We start from the raw sequence: 20,183 nt of genomic DNA on the forward strand, positions 1-20,183 counted from the left end.
TATTTCGAGTTATACATAACTCTGCATATATTCCCATCGGGAGAGCAATATAAGTCATCTTTGACTCGATAAAATGTGCCATTCCAACAGCCGAAAAAGCACTCGACAATATATTCTCAGAACGCCAAAGTTGCGATCAATTTCTGAATGCCGCAAATTTGCGAAGGTAAGACCCCAGATCCGTTCTGCTGGGCGTGGCATCGCCGAAGACTGCGCTTTGCTACTTTTATCCGTATCAACAGATACGAAGAAAAATCCTAACGGACGCATTAGGTACCCGATAAATTTTACTGGGACTCGACAGAATGGTAGGACCTTAAGCGGCACCTGTCGACGTTTACACCGGTATCCCGAGGTCATGTCCAGGGACGTGATCTTGAAGTAGGTTTTTGCGGATTGCCACTAGAGCAGTTAACTAGTACCTGATCCGTCAGATGAACTAGCCCCAACTACCATTATCCATGTACAATATAAATGTTTATGAGAAGAAATATAGAAAAGTCAAAGCTGTTGAATAAAAATAAACAGTGGAGATTTTCCTTGACCCTACGATTCAAGCAAAATCTCGGGGGCTACTGACATAGGCATCCCAAATGGGCCTGCCGAAGATAGTACCCGGGGTTTACTGAAGGCCCACTACCCGAAGAATAAGAAGATTCGGAAGCCCAAGATATTATTAAGGAAAGCTAGAGTTGTAATAGGAAGCGTTGTTTGTAATCTTGCGGGATGAGTTAGAAACCATCCCGGACTCTGTAATTTGTACAACACGAATCCCTCGGCTCTGCCTCCTATATAAAGGGGGAGTCGAGGGACGAGGAAGGCATCGAATCATTGTTTACAAACCCTAGTTTTCATAATCGTCGAGTACTTTTCGGCTGAAACCTTCGAGATCTACTTGCCCTCTACTTCCAACTAAACCCTAGCCTACAATCCATAGGCATTGACAAGTTAATACCTTGTCAGCCGGTGTCGGGGAAGACGAGCTCGTCGGTGAGGCTACAGCTCGCCCCGGCCTAATTCCTTTTGCACAGAGAGCATGTCGAGGACGGCGGAGACGATGGTGGTCACGGCGAGGCACGGGGATGTCCCAGTCGACGGCGATGGTCGACGGCCGGCTTGGTTAGGGTTTCGGATTGGGGAAAAATTGAGCAGGGGAGGAAGAACCCGATGCTGCTGTGCGTTGTGAAGCTTTTATACAGTGTCAAAATGCGCCTCGTCACGCAGTGGAGCACGGAGGGGTCGCCAGCGACTAGGAGAATCGAAGCACGGCTTCGTGCTGGCCGGCATGCGAGAGGAAGGGGATGAGGATGACCTCCTCCCTTTATTTTTTTAACGAAGGGGTATTCGGCTGATCCTGGGCTGGTCCTTGGGCTGCGTCGCTGGGCTGCTGTTGGGCTCCTTCGGCTGGGAAGGTCCAGGTAAGCTTCTCTCCTTTCTCTTATTTCTTTTCTGTTTTTCTTTTAGTTTTATTTTCTGTTTTTGTGTTTCTTTCCAATTTGAATCTGATTTGAATTCAAATTGTATTTGCAGGTTTCTGATTGTGTTATTTCAATGAAGATGTAATAACTATTTCACCACTATTTCATTTGAAACAAGTATTTTGTATTGGATTATAATGCATAGTTGTGGCTTGTTCATAATAGCAAATAGGCATGGTTTCAATTCTCATTTTTAATTTCCTTTTTCTTGTGAATTAATTCTGTTAGGATTTATGAGAGTTGATAATTGCAACTCAAAGTATTTCAGAGGTTATTATTAAGACTTGGTTCCCATTTGAGAAGTGGATGACTTACATATGATTTTATGTGATCACCAACTTATTAAGGTTTTTAGAACTTCTATTCTAACCCCCTTTTAAGGTTAACACTATCATTATCTTTGAAAATATCTAAGGTAGGTATTGTTCCATCATGGTTGATCTTGGTTACCAAGATAAATAGTTGATCACTACTCATATGGTTTTAACCATGTATTGTAGCACAAGGTTTTTCTTATGTTCAAGAATTGAAGCATAAGATTTATTTGATGTGCAATTCTAGGGTTCAAATGCTATTTACCTAATGACACATGGGTTGAATCTTAATTGTGGTTTAGGTTTTATTGGTGATCACCCAAGTGATACTCAAACTAGGTTTGAGATTTAATTCTAGGGTGTAGAGATGAGATGACACCATATTGCATGTGCTAGGGTTTAATCTCCCCTAACCATGATAAGGTGGTTACTTGCTTAATATTTCATGTGCTTCTCTAATTACTAAGGATTTGGGAATTGGTTTTATCTTCTACCAATTAACTTCTATTAGTATTCTCAATTCTACCATTAAAGTAACTACATTAGTTATAGTTCTTTTTATAGTTAACTTTGGTCATATGGAGGTATGGTTTCTCACCAAATAAAGTATAGTGTTTAACTCTAAGGTTTTCTTAGGTTCATTAATTTATGAAATATAGATATGGTAGGATTCTAATTGTGATCACCAAGTGGTTCACAAGTAAAGGCTGGGATATAAGTCCAGGGTTGCTTACTAGTGATCTCCCCATGATTTCATGTGGTGAATGATATCTACTTATCCTATTAGGATTTATCTTATCCTCACATATCTCAAGAGCATGATCATGGTTAGACATGATCAACTTGTTCTTGATATCATTACCTCAAGTTCTTAGGGTTTATGATCATCACTCAATCTATAATGATCAAGGTTTGGCTTCCTAAGGTATCTCTCCTGAGTTAAGTTTCTCACTTCTAAGATCAAGTATTTTCTTGATTAACTAAGGTATAATATCTCTCTTATAGTTTCTTGGGGTGGACATGGCTGTGGTTATTTCAATAGGTTATATCCCAGGAGAATGCCTGAGATATTCGGTTAGGGTTCTACTTAAACAATGTTGATATTATCATCTGGGTATATGGATAGTTCTTTCCTTCAAACTCAAGTGTTGCCTCAACTAACTTGAGTGTAGCACCAAAGCTTGAGCTCTCTTTCATAGGAATAGTTTAATCAAGGGTTTATGGTGTACTCCTAATATCGCCTTAGGTGTCTAGGCTAAGGTTCCGTTTCTCTAGCTGATTTGGGTTAGTCTCTTCCTCACCTTATCAATTCATGGACATGGTATTATTCCATGTGATAATAGGGTATCTTACCACTCCAAGATGCAATGGTTAATCTCCTAATACTTTAGTTCAAAGGTTGTCCTTTATTCTTAAATAGATCAAGCTAGAATTAGTATGATTGGTCTCTCTCATTTGGGAAGGTCTTTAATACTAACCTAAGGTTAGGCTCCATAGAGACTGATGTGGTCACCAATATCTACGGTTAACATAAATAGATTCTCTCTCCAGGAAATATCTTGATTAAGATCCTAGGGTTCCTCTTGAAGATGATGATTTGAATACTTGGATGTATATCCAAGGTTTAACTCAAGGTTTGTTAATGCTTCTCTAATAATTACAATAGAACTCTCACCTCTCTAGGTTTGATGTATAATGATTTGTAATAGAGAAGATTATATACTTCTATAGTGGATCTCCTTGTTATAATTCCAATGTTGAAGTGAAATGAATACCATGAGGTTTCATGGTAGGATCATGGATTAGTTTTAAGACATGGAGAAGATAAGTCAAGAATGGTTTCTCCATTTTATTGTTACTTGATTTCCAATTAAATGAATGTTCATATGTTATGGCAAGGATTACCATATTATAATCTTTTATAAGATCAAGCAATTGATCATTGAGTAAAGTGTTGTTGTGTTGATTATTAGTTCCATTTGATCTAACCCCTTAGATCAAATCATCTCTACCCAAAACAAGGTTTTATGAAGTCACATTGAGGTTTATAGCGCTTGGCTTGATGAGCTACTTCAATTCCACTAAGGTCAAGTGAAACTTCAGTTACTGTGACTGTTTTACTTTAAAGCGCGAAAATTCCCCAGATTTTCTATGCATGAATGCAATGCACACATCTGTTTCCTCTATTTTTGTAACCCCAATACCTGGGATATTACAACCGGGTTATAGGATAGATAGCCACACTATGAAGAGCGGCTTTTGGTTGGGTAAATTAATCACATCGTCTTAGGAAGCTAAATTATTTGCATACTTTGCATCCCTATATTCTTGTTGCTTGTTGGCTTCTCTCAGTGTGAGGTTCTTGAGCTTGTTGATAGCTTTTCAACAAGCGCAAGTTCATCGAAAATGGAATCCGTATGCATCTTCTATTGCATTTTTGAGTTTCGACGTCTTTATCGTTTCTTGACATCGGAAGGCTTCCTCTCTAAAATCATGTAAAATCTTTCTATGAGGAATCTTAATATTTAAAAACAATTGAGGGGTTCTATTCATCGTTATATTTCCAATAAAATTGGTTTAATCTTAATCGGAGTTCGGGAACTTTGTCAAAGTTTAGTTCTTTCGAGAAAACTATGTTTGAGAGGTTTCTCACGAATCTGGCAATTAGACCGGTAGTGCCAGCTCCCACGTCGGACCGTCCGACACGTCACCGAGCCCCATGCCGGTGAAAGCCGGTAGGGGTATATGCGAGCTATTTCGGCGTACAACCCGACATGCCGGCCCTAGCGTCGGCTCATCTGTCATACAACCCGACATTGCTTACTTACTACTGGTTTGCCTCGCAGGAAACCACCCAAACAACTTGTTTTCTTCATTGGACTATAAATAGCCTTTCTTCCTCATTGAGGAGCCAAGGTCAACACTTACACTTGCTCTCTCTTTCTCCTGCTACTTTGTTGAACCTCAAAAGCATGCTTCCTCTCCATTCCCTCCCATGATTCTTGCATCTTATTGAGTAATTTGAAAGAGTAGATCTGGATCTGCAATCTCCACCAATCAATTTATCCTCTAAGTGAGAGGAACCCTTGGCATCTAGATCTTGGAGTCATTTGTTGATTTTATCCATTGTTTTTCCTCTCTAGTTTCTCCATAGAATTTTTTGCTTTAGTGCGATTTGAGTGTGAAGGATTTGAGCACCTTTGGTGTTCTTGCTTTTGCATCCTTGCGTAAGTGTTGAGATATCCATTACAGTTAGTTTGAGTGAGAGACCGTGAGCTTGTTACTCTTGGAGGAGTTACCTCCTTGTTGCCTTGGCGGTTGGTGCTCCGGTGATCTCTTCGTGGAAGATTGTGAAGAGGCTCGGGCTTCTCCTTTGTGGAGGTTGTGAAGTGGTTGTGGAGCTTGCCATCTTCGTAGTGGGGGAATAGCCTTTGTCCTTGGTGGTATTGGCTTGGAGTAGAAGGTGAGAATTTGTGGTGTTCGGGAGACCATTGTGGTAGCCCGTATCTCTCCAACGTAACATACCTTACTTCATATGGGGGAATACGGGAATATATCTTCATCTTCGCGTGCCACGATTATCTTTACACCCGAGTTTACTTTCCTTGTCACATCCATCGTGCTTGAAGTACTTATATCTTGCTATCACTTGTGTTACATATATCTTGCGCATATTTTGCTTAGCTTATATTGTTGTTGCAGCTAGTTGAGCCTAGAATATTTCGATCTTGTGCTTGTAAAATAAATGTTGGTTTTATTCCGCATTCTTACAATCCAAATCTGTAATAGTTTTTAAAACGCCTCTTCACTCCCCTCTAGACGACATCTTATCCTTTCACGGGTTCGATTATCGCTTTATACATGGATCCTACAAAATGTACAATTCTTGGTCAAACCCAACGGAATTCATCGGACTCCAGTTTTAGTTGGATAGAAGCTAAACGTTGTAGCAATTCATGCATGAACGTTATAGTAGGTGGTGGAGATGTTTCCATCACCTTAGGTAAGGTATCACCTTTATGTCACACGATATTATATAAAGGTAGATATTGTTCTCGGAGGGTGGTAGCTCGAAACAATTTATCCCCCCCCCCCTCCCCAGAACCTTACCTCAGATCCATCCCTAATGGAGAAAGAACCATATGAAAAAAGTGCTTCTTAGTTGTTGTAAGACCAACCCAAAAGTGGGAATCTCCAAGTTTCCATATAACCTCAGAAATTGCCTTTGAGCCAACATGCGTTCTCCACAAAAGGTTTTTCCATAAACCATCCTCAGTTAACAACTTGGCCAGTCGTTTCCCAAGAAAATCCCTGTTTTTAACCTCGAGATCATGGACACCAAGCCCACCTTGATCTTTTGGACTGCAAACAACACTCCATTTAGTTAACTGATATTTTTTCTTTTCACTATCTCCTTGCTAAAAAAATCTTGATCGAAAATTGTCCAATCTATGCAAGACTCCTTTAGGAAATTGGAAGAATGAAATCAAATATAGTGCCATGTTTGTGAGTACTCAATTTATGATAACTAATCTTCCACTCAAAGATAATAACTTTACTTTCCAGATACTAAACCGCTTTTGTAGTTTTTCCTTAACTTGTTCTATTCAGCAAGGATGAGTATCTGATGATGAATTGGAATGCCTAGATAGTTGATTGGAAAGTTGCCCAACCCACATCCAAATAACTCAGCATATAGGTTGGCATTGTCTTAGGCCTTGCCAAAACAGAACAATTTTCTCTGATGAAAATTTATCTTAAGACCTCAATTGCTCGAACGCTGATAATATTAATTTTAGGTTCTCGCCTTTTCCAAGTCATGTTCCATAATTTTTGTGTGTCATTGGCTTATTGAAGGATAGACAGTGCACCATCAATCAAGTGAGGCACCATTACTTCAATTTAAAATGGCAAGCATATCCACCGCAATTTTAAATAACATTGGTAATAGGGAATCACCTTGTCTCAAACATTTTTCTATCTAAAAGTATCTACCAATATCATCATTGACCTTAATGACGACACTTTCTCCAAAAACAAAGTTACTAATTAAGGCGCGCCACTCTTCAGAAAAACCTTTCATTCCGAGAGTTTGTTGAAGAAAATACCACTTTTTCAAAGTCAATTTTGAGAACCACGCCATTTAACTTTTTACGGTGCAACTTATGGATCATTTCATGAAAGTTTACTACCCCATCTAGAATATATCTACCATGCATGAAAGCAGTTTGAGTAAGACGAACCACATGATCAGCCACAAAATTTACTATTATAATATCAACCTTAGTAAAAAAAAAAAGCAAACATTAAGAAAACGAATCGGTCTATACTGTTGAATCAACTCTCCTTCATTGACCTTTGCTAATAAAAAGATATCTTCAAATTTGGTGCGGAAAAGATTAAACTATCTGGCATGCAATTCACCAAACAACTCCAATAAATCATCTTTGATAATGTTCCAGAAATTTTAAGAAAACTCAGCTGGAAAAGTGGAAAATAATCAGATTCAGGCATCTTTTTGTGCTCCATCTGAAAAACAGTCTTCCTTACCTCTTCCTCTAAATAAGGAGTAGTAAGGTTGACATTTTTCTCAAACGATACTTGAGGGGTAACATCAATCATGTATTCATTCAAAAAACATTTGATTCCTCCGGGAGCGCCCTCATTTTGTTGCCCTTACAAGTTACAACGCCGTTTAGGCCGCTTTGCTTGTTGTTAGTGGCATATGGGTATCACGTCCATATATTGCTTAAGGAATGACCCTTCCGAAGAAGAGAAACATTCGCTGTGTTGTGTAGTTCAGAATGATGATCCTCGGTGTGGCACATATAGGCTATATCTAAGGGAAAAAATATATCCATGCTCATGGGTGCTCACCCATAATATTCTAAAAAGATAGCAATTTTAAAAAAGGTAAAAAATAAAAAATACTTTAAGAACTAAATCTAATTAAATATTATATTTCTATAAAAATATTTAGGCTCGAAATGATTCTTGTGATATTCTGAGAAAACATAAAATTGAACAAGCCCCATGTCTGTTTAGGATACCATGGAAATCATTTCGAGTCAAGTCAAACAAGCAACAAAATTGAACAAGCTCCATGTTTCGAGTCAAGTCAAACAAGCCTCATGTTCACCCAAGATATCGATACGAGTACAATACTTGATCATCTTTTATTTTCAGAAAAAAAATGAAATTACCATGAATTTTGAAGATTATATGTTACATAGCACATCAGCACCGAAGGTCCTGTGGCATGACTACATATGCAACAATCTCTTAACTCAATGGAAAAAAGTCGAAGGTATTACGCTAAAAGCAGTCTCATCCAATCAAGGGCAAGGGCAAACAACCGATTTCATTTCTTTAAAAGAAATAAAATGAATTTTTTATGAATTATATCACCAATATCAGTTTTTTTTACGGAACCTCATCAGAGGGTGGGGAGTTCCCGCATTGCATTATAGGAAGAGGAAAAATGGTCCAGTTAATAAGGGAAACCGGACCTGAAAACCATACAAGCGCGGTTAATTAAGGAAAACCGGCAAAAACCACCACCCGACTAGAGTTAGGGGACATCGTCTGATCCAGATAGAAGTGTTCCAAGACCTAGGACCGTTGGAAACGCTTCATACCCAACAAACACAGCATTCGCTACCTCAAGAGTACTCTCGCAAAAGAAGAGCACTTGCGCCTAACCAAAGGAAGACAACGACTAAACATTAGCCAGGACCAACTCACGAATTGCTTGAGTCGCCAAAGGCGAGGCAGGTCTTGCACGACCGTAGAAGAGGCTTCATCTTTTCTTGCACATTCTCCTTGGAGCCTTTCTTAGGGGCTGATCCCTTTGGAGGAGCTCCAAAGGATTCCGCCAACCTATGTTCAACACGCTTGGCAACCGGGATGTTGCAGTCTTTGTTCTTCTTATCCAGACGTCCGCTCCGCCTCCCAGCACAACTTGAGTCCCCATCAACCTGCACTTGAATTGGTGCATCGAGCAACGAGTGCGACACCGTGTACTTGAAGCTGCTCCAGAGCTCATCCAACTTTGTAGATGAAGACGGCAAATCCACCTTCTTCAGCACCATGCCATTGCCAGGTTGAGCCCAGGCTTGCTCATCTTGAGCATGACCTTGTCCAAGGCAGGTGGATCAACAACTGTCTGCACCATCTCACTCAACTCAGCTGAGCAACCAGCCACATCGAGCGCACAACTATCCTCACCACCGACCACAGCGGGAGGGGCAGATTCATCATTGGCAAGAGCTTGGCTGCCCCCGATAGCTTCCGTAGGTTCCCATAGGCTTGAGACTTGAGTAGTCCAACTCTCCACAACAGCAACCAGGTCTTGAAGAGACTTCAAGAGCACCTCAAGACGAGCAGCGAACATGGCCTGCAGCTCAGCGCTAAGCGCCTCCGCCCGAGCTGCAAGAAGAGGCTGCAACGACCCCAAATCAGCGGGAGGCACGTCGGTGTCAGCTGTCGACAAAACAAGCACCGGCTTGTTCAACTCCGCGGGCTGAACAGAGGCTATCTCCTGCAGCTCCGATCGCAACATTGTCGCCTGCTCCGTGAAGGCAGCCTTCAACAACTCCTCCAGCTGAACAGAGGCCATTGTCGGCACGACACCATCAGTCACAGAGCTGTCTGGATGAGCAACAACCGAAGCCCAAGTGCGACCAGATCGAGGAGGTGGGGTTGGAGGCGCTCCGCTGCAGGGGAGAGGTCGCTGACGAGGCTCCTTAGATGCGCGGGGGCGATGGCAAGGGTCTGAACCAGCAGGATGCCATGCCATGCAATCCCGCTCGCGATGGCCGGAGTGGCCACATCCCAAGCACCGGACATCGCCGCGGCAGTCCGCAACGAAGTGGTCCGATGCCAAGCACCGAAAGCAGAGGCCAAAAGTCCTGCTTGAAGGCGCGAGGAAGCCTAGCTCCTTCCTAGGAGGGGGAGCAACCACCTTCTCCAGCCTCGGCCGACGCCGTCCCCCAACTTCCTCCCAAGCCTGCCCCACGGTCGCCATGGAATCCTCACTGACAATTGTGGGTTTGAAGTTTGCCGGGAGCTTGTCTAGAGGAGGCGGCGACAAGTGCGCCGGGGCCGGAGCTGCAGGGCGAGCAGATCCCCATTCCCCACGGGAGCCAGCAGCTGGGACGGGGAGGCTGGTGCATCCGGAGAGGGCACCAGGTCGCCAGCAGCAGGAGCTCCGGGCGCAAGAGAAGCTCCAGGCGCAGCACTGCACGCTGCCTTGGTTGGCAGGGTCGGAGCAGTTGGCGGCACCGGTGGGGCCAGCTCCTCTTCATCGTCGGTGGAGGGATCCAAAGGAGGTGGAACGGGAGGCGGTGGAGCGGGCGCCAACTCCTCAGCATCATCTCCGACGTCGCCAGCAGCAGCCGACGCGGAGCCGCAGGAGTCGACCGGGGGTGGAGTGACCAGCACCGAGTCAGGATCTGGTCCCAACGGGCGCGGGGGTGTCCGGAGGGTGTTAAAAAACTGAATCTTAGAGCTCATATTGATCACATTCACCCTCATGAGGGTTTAGAAGGAGTTATGGGTGGCTGAGGGTGGTCGCCAGAGCCACCATAACCTTGGTTACGGGTTGGAATATGACGACAGTGTGTTTCATGACGGACGTCCAAATATCAGCTTTATACTTTTTTTCTTCCAATGTACATACATTATAGCTAAAAAAATTGCCGTCCGCACCTAAATCTATATCTATACCTAATAATAAAGGGAGAAGCGTTTCCGTGGTTTCGTCCGTCAAACGTTTCTGTCGTCCGTCGTCCGTCGTCCACCCTTCCTTTCGTATGGACTTCACCACGTTTCTACCGTGTCCCAGCAGGGAACCAATCTAAACCGGAAAAGCTAGACTTGGGTATCCCAATCTAACACGAGTCCTTTTCTTGCCGTATCCCCATTAAACACGTTCTCTTCTAACTTGCCTCTCCAAGCCAATAAATATGGAAGTGATCGATGTTATCAGAAAAAAAAATATGGGAGCGATTTGACGGTAGACGGAATAAAAGTGGACGAGATTGATCAACATCAGACGGGAACAAGGTCGACGAGATCGATCGACAGCAGACGGATGACAAGATCGATCGACAGCAGACGGATGACAAGATCGATCGACGACAGACTGAAGCAATGTCGACGTGATCGTGGACAAGAACAACAAAGTGATCACACGGTCTGCTGCCACGGCGAGCGCTTCGGGGCCGAGCCGTACCATAGGATGCCGCCGCTGTCATCTAAGCTGCCCAGTCTGGTTGAGGGTTTTCAAGCTATCAGAGGCACAACCACGACAGATGGAAGCAAGATCGGCGGGATCATAAACGAGAACGGCAAGATGATTACGCAGTCAACTACAACGGCGAGCTGATCGAGATCGAGTCGCAGCATAGGCTGCCGCCGCCGTCACCGAAGCTGCCCAGTCCAGAGCCAGAGGCTGAAGAGTTCGACATGAAGCCACCAAGGCCTCTCCAGCGCATGTGCACCGTCCGGTGGTGGTAAGAGGAGCACAAGGCCAGCTATACATAGCACGCAGAGCAGGAAGCAGACTTCTTGAACATGAAGTCGAACGCCATTGTCCAGGGATGAGCACGGGCAACATCTGATCGACGGTAGCGGTTGTTCTGGTTCGACGGCAAGCCCGCCGGATCGGGGCCTGCATGGGACGTATTTGATCCCTCCTCACCGGCGGTTAAGTTTGCACGCACCGCTTCAGCATTGTGCCGACGTCTCCTCCTCTCCTCAAAATAATGCGAGTAGACAACCACCGCCAGAAGACGATTTTGTATCCTGGCAGCCTACGTTTAGCCTCCTAAGAGACATCGTCCATCGAGCATCCACCATCAAGGCGCCGACCCGATCAACTATTGCCCGTCACTTTGATCATGATCTACACATTACGGTGTTGACACAATGTACAGCCAGGCGACAGGGAAAACGTCCATCTTCTCAATCCCATGGAGCGAGCGCTGCGTGGCTCTGCGGCTGCCCGCACTATGGTCGCCTCAGGTATATGCAGCAGAACATCAGGAACTGACCGCTCTGCAGCGTCAATGGTAGTGTTGCCGCTGACATACGTGCAGATGTTCGACACGCAGACGAAGCAGCAAGGCAGGTTGTGGATCAGTGCATCTACACGTACAACAGCGGAACAGAAGACAAAGTCTGACAACTGTTGAGGGGTTAAAGAAACATTACAGCTATAGCAAGATTCTTATAAGGATCTTAAAAATATCTGTTATAATGGTTCTGCAGTCCAACATTCAGAATTAGGCTAGGTAGGGCGAAATTATCTTATTATGTTGGATCAAAGTTCTCTTACGCATACAGCATATGCCGATAAATGATCTTCCATATTTTCAGGTCATTCAACTCAAGGTGTTCAGCGTAAAAATGTTGGCCTTTAGTTCACTCTGTGAGGGTGAGTTTAAAATTGATGCATTTCCCTGCATTGTGCTCCAAAAGCTCTGTATTAACAGCCAGCATTTCTGAATCCTGTCATATTTTTTGCTCCAAAATTGATGCACTTCCCTGCATTGTGCTCCAAAAGCTCTGTATTAACAGCCAACATTTATGAATATCATTTGTGTAGGTAAGTATAGGTTGGGTGCCATCACATAATATAACTAGCCTCCACTTCACATTCTTCCTTCTGTTATTATCTACCTTACTACTCACTAACTAGGATAATTAGTTGTTCTTCGTTAACAATTTATATTTAAGGAAAATTTTATTTTTAAGTTACGTACTCTGAAGATTCTACCGTGGATCGGCGTGTAGTTAACCGACCTAAATGGGCAGCCACGCTGGATCCCCGCTGACATGGATGGGAGCCATTCAACAAGTTCTACTTCCTATTGATTAAATATATTAAACTTTATTACTTGCAGACAATTTTGTGACAAATCATGCCTCCTCCAAAATCTTTACTGAAACTATCATTGAGTTCAAAAGGTTCTACTATTGTAATTTGGGCTTAAAATTCGTTGTTATAAGATTACATCATAGCAGTAACATTATTATGTGTATTGGTGCTGTCAAGATGCAAATCGTCTCAGAGTCGCATCCATTATAGATAATAATTTCTATCATTTTTTGCTGCTTAACATATTCATATTTTAGTACGTGTGTGTATATATATATAGTACGTTTGCTAATATTATTCTTTTGTTTGCCTGTGAAGGGAACTCCAGCATGAATTCTTCAACATGCATTTTCTCATTTTTTTTTGGTTTTCTTGCAATAGTTCATCCTGATCAGGTAAGAAAAAAGAAATTCATCCTGCAATTTTTCGTCCCAATCTGATACTTGATGGAAGAACCTCAATACCCATGTTTCTGCTTTAATTCATTTCTTCATTGTTTTTGTATTAACATATATTGTGCTCCTTTTTATTGTATAATATCAAAAGTAGTGCATATGTTATGGATACATATCACTTCAAAATATGTTTTAATTATGTGGATCTCAAGTTGTCAAAAGATGACGATTCAAAAAAAACACATAGCACCTGATGACATTACGTTTGGATTTCATGTATTGTGTTAAAATATAAGACATAGAAAGTCCATGCCAACACATGGGAATTCAGTTAGGCCGATCAAGGGACTTTGATCCAAACTTCGAGTAGTTATAATGTTTTCAAAATACAAATTTTAAAATTCTCGATCCATGCTTTTCTATACAACGACCTTTGTTCCGCAACACGAAAAAGTGTAGATTGGACATGAGTGTCGCAAATCATCATAACAAGTCTGCAGAATTAATTACAATGCGGAATGGAGCATATAACAAGTTTAAATTACATATATAGGGGTGGTGACGACAACCATCTACGACATTACATTTCGGTGCAGCAGCGAGAGCCTCACAAGCTCATCTTCTTGGGATTAAACATGTTTATCATGATTCATGAATAGGAGAAAATGTGACAACCTTCATCCATGATGAACATAGAAGAAATATCATCACTAATGATTCATTCGATCGTTCGAGTTTTCGCTTCTCCCGGTGCAACGCACGGGCACTTTTGCTAGTCAGACTTATTTATGAGTATATTAGTTGTCCGAATTGATCCCTGGAAAACATCCGCGCAGATCCTACATATCACAGAATATATACACTCCATACCTGAGTACCTAACTCCATATGAACAGGACTTGCCCCACTGTTGCGGGGCAGCCTGATGGAGTGATGCCGTTGTCACTCAGACACCGTATGAATGTGAAATATCCAAAATCCAGGGACTTAAGGTCAGGCACGACAAAGTGCACCAGGATTAATACAGGCACGGAACGAACTTAAAGTGCACTAAGATACCCACAGATCCGTATAAACGTGATGCGTGCCCGAGGTCACACTAAGACCCAAGGTAAACACCATACATTCTGCTACAACTGTACATACATGTCCTTCCATCAAGAGCGCTACTACCAGCATTTCCCCCTACTGGCATGTTCCAACCAACAGGCGACGACGAAATTGCAAGGCAGCCCAAAACGGAACACAGGCCACCTCCATCAGCAAACGCATCGCCGCACAGACCACAAAATGCTCCACTAGCAACGGTAACTACCACTAAAGCTAGCAGACTACATGGAACTATCAATCTGCCCACCACTGGACATCGTCGTCACTGGAGGCTCCAGATCCTTCACTCATCGGGAACCACTTCCATGTTCTGCTCATCGTACCTCACTGCGACCAGGAACTGTATGCTCACCTGCACAACCAGGAAACGACATTTTGAATGTGTATCCAGGCTGATCACCAAACCGACCGCCGAAGATGTCAAGTACACAGTACAACTACTACCTCAGTTCCTTAAATTAAGATGTTTTGACAGTTCAAACTGAACTGCCAAAACATCTTATAATTGGGAACATAGCTGGGAACGGAGGGAGTACTTTGGTACAGATGGTTTACCTGCTTTGGGTCATACACAGCAAACTCATTGTACTCGAGCGGGCCGTCCTTGTTCCCTGAAGGCATCAGCTTGCCGCACGGCACCTTAACGTCATCCCTCCAGGTGAAGTGCTCCGACTCGTCTGTGGTCTTCCTCCCTACCCCCTTCACGCCAGTCTTCTTCTCTTCCAGAGATTTGACATCCTTCGTTTCCAAATCAGAAAGGCAGCATCAGCATCAAATAAGGAGCAACAGGTTTAAGATACACAGGAGTATGTGGTATACACTAGAGTAAGTACCTCTGACCCTGGTGTGCCTGTAATCTCCTTGATCTCTTCCCCCAGAGAAGCCACTGCCAAGACCAGGTACCCTTCTGGACGGTCGACTGCCGTGAAGCCATAACGAGCAGCTTCCGCTGCCGCATCCGAACAGACTATTGCTTTACCAAACTACATCAACAGCATACAAGTTTTCAGCACAATGCTCAGTGTATCAGCCAGCGGGAATCAATCAGGTAAAGTAACCAAAATATTACCATGTATCCAGGGACAGGTAGATGGCAAACAGCAGGGAGGAAACCTTTATGCAGATGCCTAAGCAAGTTTGAGCTTCTAGTTCCTGCAGAAGATAAGAGACTACTGCCAGTGAAACAGAGGTGGCAATATCAACAATCCGTTAATTGTATCGTGCACTGACTGTCTAGAGGACTGAGTACAGATACATACCACACCAAAGAAGAACTTTGTTTGGTAATTTCTGCATTTCACTATAGGAAGGAAATGCACTGGACTCAACAGCATATATACGATCAACAGACACACCATAAACCTGCAACAGGTCGGAACTTGAGGCAGACCCATGGGTAATGAAAATTAAAAGCACAGTAACATGTCACCCTACCACATCATCAACCTTCACAGGTTCATATGTTTTCTGGAGATACTTGACAATCATCTTGTAATCCTCTGAATCTTCAGGAACACAGTTGATTGAACAACCGAGTTTCTTGTAGCATTCAGACAGTGGATCATCTAAGGTTGAGCCAGAAATATCTCCTATAAGATGAGAAGCAACATTTATATCACGTATCGTCTCGAAGCCAGATGCCACCTGCTTGTCACAAGTTGCAAGAAGATCATCACAAGTAGGTCATCCAAAAGAACATTATGTCAGATAAAAGTTAACGACCATACATTGTCAGCAATCTGTTCAAATCCCCTCATTGTATACGGACGAGTTGTGGGGAACAGGGTGAACCACTTGTTGCTTATTTCTATCCAGTATGCATCAGCAGCAGGGGGAGATTCCGGTGCCGGCTCCGCATCTCGGATCCACTGAAGTAGCACTTCCTCTCCTGCCAAATTCGATTAGTCCGTGATAGACTGCCAAGTATGTAAAAAGAAGTATTCGAAGGGCAAACAAACCTCTCCTCAAATGGACATCTGTAAGCATCCCGATTGGAAGATCAGGCAGATCCTGAGCCATCTCTGTCAGTGCATACCTGTGACACAAGGTATCAGTTCTGATGATCTCCCAGCTAACAGAAGGCGCCTAAATGTTACGTGACTGAACGACTACATCCATTTCAATGATTTCCCAAGAATCACAGTCATGCGTTTTTTCAGTTATTTTACCAAAGACCACAATGCAGATAATTTTCCCATCAGAAATCTTAAGCAGCACTTTCAACTAGCAATGCAGGAGTAAAATTAGCTGATACCTGTATATTTCTTGGCTGCACAACTGCTTTATAAGAAAAGAGACGGCAGGGTCCAACTTGCAGTGTGCTGCTGCAGATCCCAATTGACGAAGTGCTGCACCTCCATGACGCACGTCAAATCCAATATCCTGCCAAGAGAAAATAAATATTTACAATAGCGTCCAGGGTTCTTCTAGAAAGGATGAAATAAAAAAGAAGCTGGAAAGTACCATGTCCAAAGGGTACATCTTCATACTTTTCTTCACAAATTTCTTCTCTCTCTCCCATGGCTCAAACTCATTTCCAGTCTCCTCCTCAAATAGACGAACAAATTCCTTAACTGCATCATTGACGCGGCTACCAAAATCTTCAACACGTTCCTCTGCCAACTGGTCATGGCCAATTGGACCCTTCTTGCAGTAAAGGTGTAAGTGTTTTTCAGGTACCATGATCAGCTGCAGAATGCAAAAGCTGCATAGAAACGGTTTGTAAGCACTTGACTCGTCCCGAGCATCAATAGATATGATAACACAAAAACATACTGGTTCATCTCGGATCCCAGATCGCACACCGAAAAGGCACAATTGTAGATGACGCCATCTTTCTCAAAGATACACCCACCATCTTTGTCCAGTTTAGAGTCCTTATGCACTGATCTTTTGCCAGCAAGTTTCAGCTGCTCAATTCAAGAAAAGTCGTTGAGAACCAAAAAGAAACTGCGATCATGAAAAAAAGCTCATGGCGAAGGCAATAACCTCTGCTGCCAAAGTCTCAATGGCCTCCTCGCTTGGATCAAGCTTGTTAAGTGGCAGTCCTTTGCCTTCTGGGACAACATCAGATACAATATCATAAGCATCCAAAGGCTGAGCTTCCTTCTTCTGGATGCTATCAACTATCCAGTTCTCACTAACAATAGGGGTACCACGCTCCCTGTGCATGCACGGTTCAATTCTCATATGGATACATCATCATAAAGCACATATAGGAAGACAAGACAGTGGGAAATAAGGGATTACAGTGCTTCAGCAAATCCTCCTGAGCCACCTCTATCTCTTTCGGCTGCAGACGCGACTACACATGTGACACCTGTGGAGGCAACAGTACCAGCATTAGGAGTGGCTCACCCTGCACTACCATATGTGCAACATTTCGTACATGATATAACAAACAAGATTATAATACGTGATACCCACCAAGCACAGAATTATTCACTTTTCCTCCATGCTTCAGAATCTGCTCCTTGAAGTAAGCCTGCAGTTTTTTAACCAACATATTCAGATCATGCAACACTTTTAACCTAATATAGAAGCGAGCAACGTTCAAACACAATACGTGGGAGCGTGACATCCGCCCAGACAACGCAATCATCATTCCCGAGAAGATATGGGCATTCTCATCCATATCACGTTTTGGGTACCCCTTCCCTTCCTGTTGCTTCAGCCACTGCAAGGAAACAAATGAAATGCAAATTACATACCCCTCGTGAAGCTAGATGCAGCCCTATTAAATACTCAAAAAGTGATATCATACCTTGTTTACAAAATCATTGCTAATGTTATCCGGAACCTTTATAGAACCACTTTTCCTTGGAGGTTTATTGGTGCTGAAAATACAGCTTGCCCACTCACTGTATTTCCCTTTGCACTTGTATTTCCACCCTTTACACTCAAGCTGACCACTACATATTGGGCATTTCTCCAAAGGTCCATAAAATATCATATCCTCACTGAGGCCACAACGAGTTTGTCAGAAATTAGAAGAAAAAATTGTATATGACGAAGTAGTTGCGATTTTAGTATTAAAAGCTATCATTCAGAATCTCAAATAGAAGATACCAGCTTGGAACAACGGCATCTTCTGATCCAGAAGCATCTTGCTCATTAGCTTCAAGGATCTTGCGCATGTCCTCAACAGAGAGGTGTTCCCTTATTGCCTTGCAGAAGTCTGTGAACTCTTTCGTGGCATTTTCCTTCCCATTTAGCTCAGATTCCTCACCTTTGAGCTTCTTGTTCTTTGCCGGAACCTCTGGCTCATCTGACTTGCTCTTGGAGGGCCCCTGCTGCCCCCCTTCCTGCTCTTTGTTTTCTGCCTTCTGCCTTTTTGGGGCAGCCTTCCCTTCTTCAGTCGCATGCGTTCGTGATCTTGTCTCGTGTACCTCCAAGGACAAAGACATTTCACAATTTGGTGAGCGGCATTAAGAATACATCCGAAAACAATCAGAACTAAGTAATAGCAGAAGCCAGAACGTATTCAAGAGCCAGATAAGCGACCCATGTTAGGGATGATCCTACATGGAGCAACACAAACAAAAAAGTAGCAACTTGATGCATGATGCAAATGTCAGAAAGGAAATAATTTATTGTTCCATCTCTCGAGTAAAATATACAAAAATTGTTCCAATAAAGGACACCAGCATACAGTTTATACATATAAAATGACCAGATACTGTCATGACATTTACATCATTATAAATATACACGTCAGATGCGAATAATGCTACTTTTTCACGGCTGAAACTGAGAAATACGTCAGACCACACCACAGTCGCAATAGGTGAAACAAGAGACCATCAAGGCATCAAGATTCAAAAAACGATGGTAAACAGCTGAAATCTATCACTATGAATATATTTCAGAATCAGAACCAACGGCAAGTTAACTACAAAAAGACTGACAAAACTCTAGATAGTAGTCAACAATAGGCAAACCATTCTTGGTGACATCAACCAAATTAAGCAAGACGTATCATCGTACTAGCTAAGCTCACTACTCCTAACTAAGTACTTCTTGCAACAAAACGGCAAGAACTTATCCGTGTACTGCATTGATAACTTCCCAAACACGAACAACTAAGGATGAACGAAAAAGATGCGACGAAATTACTGTCTTAGCAACATCAATAAGTAACATGATAACAATGTCAATCGCAGATTACAGGTATGGACCGGATAACCGGATGAGCTGAGGCAGGAGAGCAAGTACCATGGTGGCCGGATTACGAGGAGATGGAAGCAGCAAGAAGCATTAGGGTCCCGATCCATCCTTATCCCGGGACCTAAATAGGCGCCGAGGCGACCGCGGTAGAAGTGGGGAGTTTGGGTGTCACCGCCGCTGGGCTCCAGGTGTGCCCTCGCCTGCCTGCCCCCGCGACACGTCGCCTGCCGCCCGCTCTCATGCAGATGCTAGGTGCGTCGCGACTGGCGCTCTTCGGGGAGCGCACCAAGCAGGGGGGAGATGCGGGGGAAAGGCGCTCCGAGCTGTTGGATGCGCTGGGATGAAACCGCCGGCTGTATCATCCAGTCTCCAATTTTTCTAGATTGATCTTGTTTTCTTTTTTATTTAGAATTCGGCGGGTGAGCTGCTCGATATATATGATAGAGGAAGATTGGCTCCGTTAATAAGAAAAACCGGGTCCAAAAACCGCACAAAATGATCCAATTTATAAGGGAAACCGAGTCGAAAATCTGAAAAGTGGAACAAGACTAACACACCCTAACACGTCACAATGTCGATGCCTCCACAGGCGGCGCCTTCAAGAAGGTAGCGGCATAGTTGACGCCGTCGCCCGCTCCGAAGGAGCTTGGGTTTTAACCCGGATACCACACGACATACACAACGGCAGGAGATTCCGCACACGATGATGCCTACAAGAAGGGGAACGACACCAAAAAGGCACCGCCGCCATCGGCACCGGCCAGGCACAATGCAGAACTTTCGTCCGACATCCTCTCCACCGTCGGGCCAACTAGGAGGGCATGAAGCTTGTCACCAC

The 20,183-nt window shown here is 43.4% G+C and overlaps 1 protein-coding gene across 2 annotated transcripts; it reads right to left on the reverse strand.

The window, feature by feature from the left end:
- Positions 1–14,101: 14,101 nt before the first annotated feature.
- On the reverse strand, positions 14,102–19,715 carry LOC127334624 (protein ADP-ribosyltransferase PARP3). 2 transcript variants are annotated; one of them, XM_051361124.2, is made up of 18 exons: positions 19,394–19,715; positions 18,248–18,567; positions 17,943–18,138; positions 17,745–17,855; positions 17,606–17,663; positions 17,429–17,498; positions 17,168–17,342; positions 16,955–17,088; positions 16,643–16,883; positions 16,434–16,561; positions 16,138–16,214; positions 15,907–16,067; positions 15,614–15,823; positions 15,439–15,541; positions 15,249–15,331; positions 15,013–15,162; positions 14,735–14,917; positions 14,102–14,531 (listed from the first exon to the last, which is right to left on the reverse strand). In XM_051361124.2, exons 1-18 carry the CDS (start codon positions 19,394–19,396, stop codon positions 14,463–14,465), a joined length of 2,472 nt encoding a protein of 823 aa, XP_051217084.1. In that variant the 5' UTR covers positions 19,397–19,715; the 3' UTR covers positions 14,102–14,462. The 2 variants fall into 2 exon arrangements, with proteins under 2 accessions (XP_051217084.1, XP_051217083.1); XM_051361123.1 differs by lacking the exon at positions 19,394–19,715 and having other exon boundaries at positions 18,248–18,585.
- Between the last annotated feature and the right edge of the window lie 468 nt (positions 19,716–20,183).

This window comes from Lolium perenne, chromosome 6 (genome assembly GCF_019359855.2).
Source record: "Lolium perenne isolate Kyuss_39 chromosome 6, Kyuss_2.0, whole genome shotgun sequence".
In the NCBI taxonomy this organism is placed as follows: Eukaryota; Viridiplantae; Streptophyta; class Magnoliopsida; order Poales; family Poaceae; genus Lolium; species Lolium perenne.